The sequence below is a fragment of the Pinus tabuliformis genome, chromosome 9 (assembly GCF_031772625.1).
Source record: "Pinus tabuliformis cultivar Carrire ecotype Pingquan chromosome 9, CPIR1, whole genome shotgun sequence".
In the NCBI taxonomy this organism is placed as follows: Eukaryota; Viridiplantae; Streptophyta; class Pinopsida; order Pinales; family Pinaceae; genus Pinus; species Pinus tabuliformis.
Window position 1 is genome coordinate 24,449,013 of NC_142307.1, and position 11,607 is coordinate 24,460,619.

At 30.1% G+C, this 11,607-nt stretch overlaps 1 protein-coding gene across 1 annotated transcript; it reads right to left on the minus strand.

Annotated features, from left to right (window-relative positions):
- Positions 1-4,526: 4,526 nt before the first annotated feature.
- LOC149146922 (F-box/kelch-repeat protein At3g61590-like) lies at positions 4,527-5,147 on the minus strand. Its single transcript, XM_089441663.1, has one exon. The coding sequence runs from the start codon at positions 5,145-5,147 to the stop codon at positions 4,527-4,529; it is 621 nt and encodes a 206-aa protein (XP_089297789.1).
- Between the last annotated feature and the right edge of the window lie 6,460 nt (positions 5,148-11,607).

Sequence of the window (11,607 nt, forward strand, 5' to 3'; positions counted from 1 at the left end):
GACTGATAGCTCCAGTTACAAGAATGGAAACAAAATTAATACCAAGGCTTTTAATTAGGCAACAACTAAAAGTGCCATCCGCTAACATCTAATAACAGAAATCCTAAATTATAGGCACACACTACAATAAAATTAATACCAAACCTTTCAATTAGGTCTGATTTACCTTTTTCCTCTAATTTGAGATTTTTACCAAGAAAAATTCCATGAAAGCTCTGGACTTCACTTTATAGCCAAAGCAATTTATTGTGCAATGTGCCCAACCTATTTTACATACTTAATTTCATTGTTCTATAGGAAAAACCATATTTAAAATATTTGTTAAATTTTTACTATTTTTAGTAAAATCTTGCTTATGCATTCCTATTTTGGTTTCTTTTGTATTTTCAATAAGAATAAATTGCTTAATCAATATCATCATTTATAGACGAACTCTTTAGTTGTTTTTAGAGTATCACTTCTTATTCTTGAAATATATTTCAAAAAAGCTACCCTAATTCCTTCTCAGCTATTTGAAGAGCTACAACAACTTGAGCAACAACCAATCCTGCAAACATTTAAGTAACTCTTGCAAGATAACCAATCTGGCAAACATTTATGCAACTCTTGCAAAATAAAAACTTACTGCCTTATAACCCCCTTGTTTGAGATTCAAATCTACTAAACAAATAAACCAATTAAGAAATATAAAAACAAAAAATAAAATAAAAACTATGATTTGGTAATTTTTTCCTTTCTCGATTCTACCTTAATGTGCTCATTTTATTTGATATTTTTCAAATAAAACACATTATTATTGTTCCTATCTAAAGCATACTGATGCATCGTATATGTAATTGCACTCATCCAACCTATTTTATTTGCGCAAAAACAACCTCTCCCATTTATAAAGGGAAAGGAAATTTAAAGTTCCTACAAAAACTTGGTAAAAAGTGTTTTCCACACGTAAAAATGTGAAACAATTCATCGAAAAAAAAAGATTAATCTATAAATTTTAGATTTAAAAAAAAAAATGAAAGATTAATCTATAATTTTTAGATTTTTAAAAATAATTAAGTGAAATTTATTTAACTATAGATCTAAACTTCTAATTCCAATTGCATATGTTATGTTTCTAACAATGTTATCTATCATGTTGTTATTCTTTTATTTGTAATATCACCATTTGTAATCGGGTGATATGTACATTTTTCTATATGGTAATTAAATATGTGAATTATGTGTAATAAATTTGATATTTTTGTTTTTGAAAATGTTATTATTTTTATAAATGTATTTATACTAGCACAACTACATTTACCAATGTGATTAATATATGTCAATAGACATATATGAAACATATATACAACCACATTAATAATTATTATGCGTATTTTTTTAAACACCAATTATTTATGATTATTAACTACTATATAAATAATAACAACTATATTCTTATATATTTATATATATTATTATATATTTATATATATTATTATATTAATATTATAATATAATATTAGTAATATTAATTAATAATACTAATAACAGATAATAATATTATGTTATTATAATAATATAATTATTATTATATTATAATAATAGTAATAATTATTATTATTATTGTTATTATTATTATATTATATTATTATTATTATTATATATTATAATTATTATTATAATAATAATATTATATTATTAATACCTAAGTGATTAATACTAAAACCCCAAGGGATTATGAATTCCGGGAAATAATATTAAACAAAAAAGACTAATATTATAAACCCAAAGGATACAAACCCTGAGATAAATATTAAAAATATTAAAATAAACATGGTTAAATTAATAAAGCCTAAGAATTAATATTTTAAACTTAAGGGAATAATAAACCAAGGGGACTATTAATAATATAAACCGAAGGAACTAATAAACCCAACCATTTAATATTATAAACCCAAGGAATTAGTGAACCCAAGGGATAAATATTAAAAACCTAAGGGATTAAGAAGAGCAAGGGATTGATATTACAAACACGAGAGATTAATAAAGCTAATCATGATTGATATTATAAACCCAAGTTAATAATAATCCCAAGGGATTAATACTAAAACTCCAAGGGATTATGAACCCAAGGCAATAATATTAAGCCGAAGAGACTAATATTATAAACCCTAATATAAATATTAGAAACACTAAAATAAACATGGTTTATTTTCATGGTGAGACAATCCTTGTCACAATGTGACATTCAACCATGGTTGGCTATGATTGACAATGGTTGACCATGATTGATATTATAAACCTAAGGGAATAATAAACCCAAGGGATTGATATTATAAACCCAAAGGAATAATAAACCCAAGGGATTAATACTAAAACCCTAAGGGATTGTGAACCCAAGGGAATAATATTAAACCCAAGGGACTAATATTATAAATCGTAAGATAAATATTATAAGGACTAAAACAAACATGATTAATCATCATTGATTTTCATATTGAGACAATCCTTATCACAATTCCATGTTGGACCATGGTTGACCATGGTTGACTTTATAATAAACCATGGTTGACTGCAGAATAATAAACCCAAGCAATTGATATTATAAACCCAAAGGAACAATAAACCCAAGGTATTAATACTAAAACCCCAAGGGATTATGAACCTAAGGGAATAATATTAAACCCAAGGGGCTAATATTATAAACCTAAGGTATGTAAACCCTAAGTGGAGACAATTTGTTTCATAATGTGAGATCGGACCATGATTGACCATAGTTAACCATGGTTGGTTATGGTTGACCATGATTGCTATTATAAACCCAAGTTAATAATAAACCCAAGGGATTGATATTATGAACCCAAGGGAAACATAAACCCAAGGGATTAATAGTAAAACCCAAGGGATTATGAATCCAAAGGAATAATATTAAAAACCCAACATTGGTAAACCCAAATATAAATATTACAAGCACTAAAATAAACATGGTTTATTTTCATGGTGAGACAACCATGGCTAGCTATGATTGAAAATAGTTGAACATCATTGTTATTATAAACCTGAGGGAATAATAAACCCAAGGGATTTATATTATAAACCCAAAGGAATAATAAAACGAAGGGATTAATACTAAAACCCCAAGGGATTATGAAACCAAGGGAATAATATTAAACCCAAGGGACTAATATTATAAACCCAAAATTGGTAAACCCAAATATAAATACTGCAAACACTAAAATAAACATGGTTTGTTTTCATGGTGAGACAATCCTTGTCACAATGTGACATTCAAACATGGTTGACATACCTGGCTATGATTGATATTAATACTAAAACCCCAAGGAATTATGAACCAAAGGGAATAATATTTAACCCAAGGGACTAATATTTTAAACCCAACGTATAAATGTGTTTATATTAAAAACAAGATGTTGTGCAATTTAAATGTAGTTTGATTAGCCATCATTATAAAGATGTTCATCCGCGGTTTAATATATATAGCTGAATTAATTTAATAATTATATACAACTACTCATATCAAGACTTTCATATCTATAATAAAAAATATCCTTCTTTACACTTACTATCTCCATTTTCCCTTACACATCTAATATATTTTACTAATTTAAAAAATTATTCAGTGTCAATATATTCTACTAATTTAAAAAATTACTTTATATTATTTTTTTACAAGTCATTTTTATAACCAACATGGATCTCTATCTTTAGTTAGAAAGTGAAAGAGTTAATGAATATTTTACAGATGCTTAAGGAAATAAATCAACAACTAAAAAAATGTAAACTTGGGAATAAACTGAAATTAGCTGAGCATAACTACTTGAACAATCTAAGCCATTGGAAGAACTCTTCTCACTTCTTGCTTGAGGATGACACTATGCTAAATAAAACTGAGATAAGTAAATGTTGCCACCTTATTCATTCAAGTAGAAAGTCTCATATTTTTCAATAAATTATTCGATTCCATACTTCTTTTTTTCCATTAAGATGAATAGGTCAGACATCGATATAAAAGACGAAGTAGTGAATTCAGGTTGGATTTTAAATTCATGAGAATTCAGTCGACTTTCATGTGAGGCCTGGGTTCAAACAAAATGAGACAAGACTTTGAAACTCCAGAAAAGGGACAACTTGGAAGCAAAGTCCATGAATTTTTGTTCAAACTGTACATTACAAACTCGTGATGATTTTGAAAGTAGATGCAATCTTCCGTTCCAGCGCAATCAAACAAGTCCAATGTCCCCCACTCGTTGGTAGAACTCAAAATCCAATGAGGCATTCTGGTAATCTCTTTCCAGTCTGCATCCCTATTCCATTCCCACACAATCACCACGTTAACACGTGTTTCCAATTCCCACCGGATCACCACCAACAGAATCCTTGATCCGCAGTTAAGAAGCAAACATCTCAAGTCCAAAGAGCGGGGATCGTTTATAATCTCGTTTACAATCACCGGCAATGTCACAAAGAGGAACGTCCCCTCTCGCAAGTTGAAACCCAGAATGCCGTGCACCTCATCATCTCTTATATCAACAATAGAAGTAGTCTCCGGAAAAAACCATTCTATTCAGAACCTCATCTGTCGTACTCACACACACCGGCAAGCGTCCCGCCATCCTCCATTGCTTGTCAGTAGAATCGTAGACTCCCACCATGGTCGTTTCATTCTGCGTATCTGCGTAGTGCAATGCCACCACTTTGTACCCATCCCCATTCTGCACAATACCTATCTCCCCTATGTCATAATCCTCTGGTGATACCATGGGTGGAAGGGTAAAGAACTTACCTGTGACAGGGTTGCAGACATATATGGACTGGCTGACATTTCTTTGAAACAAGAACAAGCTTCCGGTGGAAGCCAGGTAACTAAAGGGAACAGGAATTTGCTCTGCATCTTCTTGATACAAATTCATGAAGGGGAGGGACAGAGGGGCTGTCTGCCATTTTCCCCTTGTGTTGGTAGAGTATGCCCAACAATCACTATTGTCGTCCACATCACCTGCAATCAACCATGGACTTTTGTTCCATTGTTCGTTTCCAAATGTGCCCAGTTTCCAGATGTATTCTGCTGGCAGATATGTCAACGTCTCTTCAATCAAATCATCTGGCAACTCAAAATCCTGTGACAGAGCCTCCACAATATTAACCATTTTCAAAGTTCAAAAGTGAAAAATGTGCCTGTAAAGACAGTTGTTCTCTCCAGTTGGACTCTACAAAATGTTTAATTTTTACAGAGAGTCCTTCAGATTATGCTGGATAAGATTTATGTTATCCAGCATAAAAAGTGTTGGGAAGCGCTGGATAAGTCTTAACCAGATACATATATTTAAATATAATATTATGTGACTGTTGGTTTTATTTTTCTAAACAGGCCTTTGGGATTCTCAAACGCTATTCAAGTTTATTCACGACTTTTGATTTTCCTTTCAAGTAAGTATTACAAATTTATCCTAATGTTAAGGATTATATTTCCAACATTTTTTTGAGAGTAAAAGTTGATCAGATTATATTTTTTTTGAGAGTAAAAGTTGATCAGCAACTTTAGAACCTTGCTCTTGGTTTGAAAGCTTAGAAGTTTATTCTACAATTCAATATGAAAGAGATGTAAGAGTGCTCAACTCTGAGTTAAAAAGTATTTTTAAAAAAAATCTTTAAATAAAAAATGTCCACTATAATATAAAAAACCTTGAGTTAACATTTATCTTTAAATAAAAACCTTTAAATAAAAAATTAAAAAAACAAAAATCAAGTTACATATTTTACTCTCACTCAACAATTAACTTAATATTAATGTCCATACGAAATATCATAATTTTATATCAACTTTATAGACAGATAAAGTGGGTTAAAAAAAAATAAAAATAAAAATTCACTATTGAATATGAGAAAGTTGTATAAAAAATATTCTATTACATGACTTAAATAAAAAATTTTAAAAAATTTCAATACATGACTTGAATAAACTTTTAAATATTCATGTTGACTAATTTATTTCAAGCTCAAATTCATGCATATGCATATAGGGAGAATGTAAATGAAAAAATATTTTTGTGTTGATCATAATAAAATATCTCAATGCTAATCAAAATTTAAAAAATCCAATTAGAAAGAGATATATAACTTATTTAATTCTTAGTATCAAATTAATATGTAACATTCAAAAAAATATTATTAATATTTCAAGCTAAAATTCATGCATATGCATATAGAGAGAATGTAAATGTAATAAAATATCTCAATGCTAATCAAAATTTAAAAAATCCAATTAGAAAGAGATATATAACTTATTTAACACTTAGAATCAAATTAATATGTAACATTCAAAAAAATATTATTAATAATAAAAAAATTCAATGTGAATCAATTTACAAAAGTAAATATATCACCTATTTCTCGATGAAGACACTTGCTTGGAACTGTTCCCTAGTTTCCTCCACCCTAGGCCACTAAAGGTTTCTTCATCAAATCTTCTTCTTTCAAATGAGATAGAGAAATAGACTCTTCTCAAGGATTGAAAACAATAGGAAGATCAAAAAATTAAGGTTTCCTTACTCGGAAAAGGGGCTTAAAAGCCAAGGAAATTGAAAACAACTATTTATGGAAAAGTTGTCAATATAAAGATACTTGATTAGTATTTGTGTTTGTATTGACTCAGGGCATGAATAAATACCCTCATAAAGAGGTTAGAGTCATTTTATTAAAATTTGTAAACCCTACCCAAGATGTGTGATAATGCACATATTTAATTTTTATCCTTTTTAGTGCATTTTTAAGGCATATATTAACTTTTTAAAGGATACTAGCATATATATGCACTTTTCTTTTGGGAGGGTCATGTGCATATGTATTATCTCAAGACAAGAAGCATGTGTGTGAACTCAAATTATGTTTTTAAATATTTCTTTTAGGGAAATATGTTTGCAATCGGGATAGGGATGATAAGAACATGCCAATCTTAGCATCTCCAAGCAAATGTGGGATAAGATGCTATAACAAGGAGTACCATTTGGAGTCATTGACTCAAATTTTAAATTTTTAGAATTAGAGCCCAATCATGCCCAAAATTAACATCTATAAAAAATTGATTTAAATCTATCTACTTTTGTATCTCTTCCATGGTTATATGTCTTTCTTGTATATGAACTTGATAGTAAGACTTATGCAAAATATTGACTTTCAAATGACATCATGAAGAGCTCGTCCAACCATAATGGATTCTTTTCTTTTTAACTTTTTCTTTCTTTCAACATTTTTTTTTGAAGTATGATTTGTCTTCCCACAATGAAGACATGAGTGGAGATTAAAACAGTTTGTCTCTATATAGACAAGCAGATGACAATGCTAACACACCAATAATTTCTTCATTTTTTTTATCATCAATTGTATCATTAACATCATTAACTCCTTTATCAACTTGTTAAATAATTAAAGCCTCCCCCTTCAAATTTTTAGCAAAAAATATGACACTCACAAACTAAATTGGTTTGGAGTAGTTTAGAACATTAAAATATTTTTCAGTTTTCATATCCTAAACATTTTTTTGTTGAATTTTATCTCTTCCCAAGATTTAATATAATTCTTGATTCTATTTTCTTCCATGTCTTGAAATCCATATTGTAAAATATCAATTTCAAACAAAAGATTAGTTTAAACAAGAGCTAGATTAAATACTTTGCTTACTACCTCATCATTTTTCAGTGTCCTTAACTGATTAATCAAGAATTGTGAATGAATTTGTAACACATTGTTACCTTTATTTGTATGAGATGAAAATAGGTAAGAACATTTTCTAATATTTTTTTTACATTATGGCTAAATTTCCATAAAAACATCAATCAATGTTTCCAATAAGTAAAACATTTTTATAATCATTACCACCAATTATGTCATACTCACTTGTATTTCTTTTTACATTGTGCTCACTTGGAATTGTCTCCATTAACCTTAGCATGTTAGGTACTACTGATTATGCACTCCATAGTTCTTTTTATAATGACTAGATTTTAGTAAACATTACTTCTTTATTCAACTTTATGCAAGTCTTTTTGACAATTTTCATAATTAATTTTATCTTTGAAAATTTTTGCAACTCCACCCCTTATATAATTCAATGACTGGATTATTTTATTAATTTATTCAATTATGTTGACACACAGAAGAATTCTTCCTGCAATGAGCAAGTATTGGCCCAATCAAGATCCTAATTAGACCCTTATTCGTTTGATTTGGCTATATACTCTCTCGAACAAAGGTATGGTTTTCTATATTAATCTAACTTCAAAATATATACATAAAAACCAAAAAAGAAAACTAATATAATCTAATAATTCTAAATACTTACAAGTAAATATAAACAAATATACAAAATGCTGTGTGTGAATGGATATGCTTGAACAATCTGAACAATGGGAGATGGGGAAATCACCCAAATACAGAACTTTGAGAAAACACAACATATGTTTTAATTAGTGACAACCTTGACCAGAATGCGGATCCAGTCATTCACTTAAATTGAATTTTGGGCTCTACTTTTAAGAGCTCGCAAAAAAATTGATTATATTTTTTATGCTTTTTAATGTTTATTTGCATATAATGAAATTAATCTAAAGAAAAGAAAATAAATCTATCAAATGCAGCAAGAAATTCCTAAATTAATTTTGTCCTTGAATTAAATTAGGAGAAAAAATGTAATTCCACATCACAAAACAACTTGCATGAGTTAACTATGTTAATTTGACTTAGTTGGTTTAGTTAATTCAAGTTGGGGGTCTAACTTGAGTCATGTAGAGTGTATCGTACTTTTATAGGATCCATGGTTGAGTTTATTTTGAGTTGTAATTAATTAATTCAGTTTAACTGAGTTAAAATCAGTTAAACTAATTTCAACTAATTGAGGAACTAGTAGGGGGTCTAATAGTTGGGTGTTTCTTCATGTGTTCAACTCGTTAACTAATAATTCAGTCATAAATAACTCATGCACGTTAGATCTGAGAGTTACCTAGTTGATATTGGAGTTCAAGGGCAGTGTAATATGAGTTGTATAATTATTCGAATTATACAGATGGTGCATGCAGTCAGAGGAAGAGCCTAAAGGAACTTCCCAATCCAATGGAGGAAAATTCCTATTAAATAGGGGCCTAATTCCCCATTTAAAAACGCAAGGAAGTAGGAGCTTGGAAGGCTAAGAAATTGGATAAGTATTGGCCAAGGCTTTTCTAGGAAGCAGTGAGACAGATAGAGATAGTGCAAAGGTCGCTTGGGCTTGAGCGAAGCATTGTAATGTTCTCATATTTTCAATCTAATGCAATATACAAATAGCAGGGGAGTTTAGTTGTGGCTTCCCCAGGAAATCGTTGTATAATGTGTTGATTGAATTCTTTCTCTTGTATACTTCATGATTTCACGACCATTTACTAGTTTTTGCTAATGAGTAGAGTAGATTCAAGTCTTGTTTTAGAAAATTACATAAGCAGTTTGAATCTACAAGGAATTTCTAAATGGTATCAGAGCTAAAATCACACTATCATAGTAGGATTCACATTAGATAAGGAATTTTGGATTGTAGATTAATGGAGCTCTAGTTCAGGGCAGATCCAGAAGACCCTATGTGTCGAATTCTTAATGGAGCTAGAAGGATACTAATGGTTAGTTCAGTGAGCCAACATTTAGTGACAAAAAATTGAGTTATAGAAGTTAGAACTTCAGGATATGGGGAGATCAAACTCATTATTGTAGTAGTTGCAGCAGCATTGCAGAAGCAACAATAGAGCAATAGCAACAATAGTATGAGTATATCAGAGCTCACTTTACATGTAGTTATACCTCATGGTGTGAAGTGGAGTGATGTGAAGCAATAGTCCCAAGAGTTGCAGAAATTTGGGCAGGTTCCATTGAGGTGTTTTCTATCTCATGGATCATTACCTTGCTACAAGGTCCCACAATATTCAGTAGAAGGAGGATCAATGTCAGTCAGATACTGCGGAGTGCAAAGCAGAGTTGACAGCACAATAGGAGGCTCAGTAGCAGAGTCAGCAGCAACACAGTTTTCCCAGTAGACAGTTGGAAATTGATTCAGTGACTATTTTTATTCTGAGTTGCAGATATTGCAGTAGAAACACAACAATGAGAGGTGTTTCATGCAGTACATTCCAAAGGTGTTGGATCAGGGTATATGTGAATCCTTTCTTGCTCAAAGGGAGTGTTGAAAATGCAACAATAAATTCCTAAATTAATTTTTTCCTTGAATTAAATTAGGAGAAAAGTTGTAATTCCACATCACAAGACAACTTGTATTAGTTAACTAAGTTAATTTGACTTAGTTGGTTCAGTTAATTCAATTTGAGGGTATAACTTGAGTCATGTAGAGTGTCTCCTACTTTATAAGAGCCCTGGTTTAGTTTATTTTGTGTTGTAATTGATTAATTTAGTTTCGTTGAGTTAAAGTCAGTTAAACTAGTTCCAACTAATGGAGGAACTAGTAGGAAGTATAACAGTGGGGTGTTGCTTCATGTGTTCAACCATTTAACTAATAATTCAATCATAAATAACTCATGCATGTCAGAAATGAGATTTATCTAGTTGATATTGGAGTTCAAGGGCACTGTGCTATCAGTTGTATAATTATCTGAATTGTACAGATGGTGCATGCAGTCAGAGAAAGAGCCTAAAGGAATTGCACAATCTAATGGAGGAAAATTTCTTTTAAATAGGGGCATAATTCCTCATTGAATAGCGTAAGAAAATAGGAGCTTGGAAGATAAGGAAATTGGCTAACTATTGGTGAAGGCTTGTGTAGGAAGTAGTGATACAGATAGAGATAATGCAGAGGTTTTTCAGTCTTGAGCAAAGCATTGTAATCTTCTCATATTTTCTAACTAATGCAATATACAAATAGCATGAGTTTTTAGTTGTGGATTTCCCAAGGAAATCATTTTGTAATGTGTTGATTGAATTGTTTCTCTTGTATGATTCATGATTTTGTGATCGTTTAATTGTTTCTGTTGATGAGCAGAGTATATTCAAGTGTTTTGTTTTAGCAAATTACATAATCAGTTTGAATCTACAAGGAATTTCTACAAACGAGATCAAGATTAATAAACTGTCTTTTTGAATATCATAATTGAATGTCGATTCATTAAAATAAACTTAAATAAATTTGAGTTATTTAAAACAATTCGACAATACAATACACTTTATCATTTCAAAAGAAAAGACAGAAGTACATTCAAACACACAATAGGTATCGATATAAATGAAAATGGTAGAATAAAATACCAACAACATCTTTCAAAAAATTAAAAGATCATGTTGTACTTAAAACATAATATTTAGAAATGCATCAACACCTAACTAGCCTTGAAAAAATTGCCTCAAATCCTCTGATTACAAAACTAGTATCTTAAAGTTAAACAATTTCCAACCATCTTGGGACTGTGATTTGAAAAGAAAGATCCCACAATAATATCAGTGCTCTCTTGCTTTGGTTCAACCTCCACTTCTATCTTTTACAAACCATCTATTTATAATTAGAGAATTCAATTTCAAAAAAAAAAAAAAATGTTTCCCCATAGAAATTTATTTTTTTTATTTCTTGGGATTTGAATAATCCTT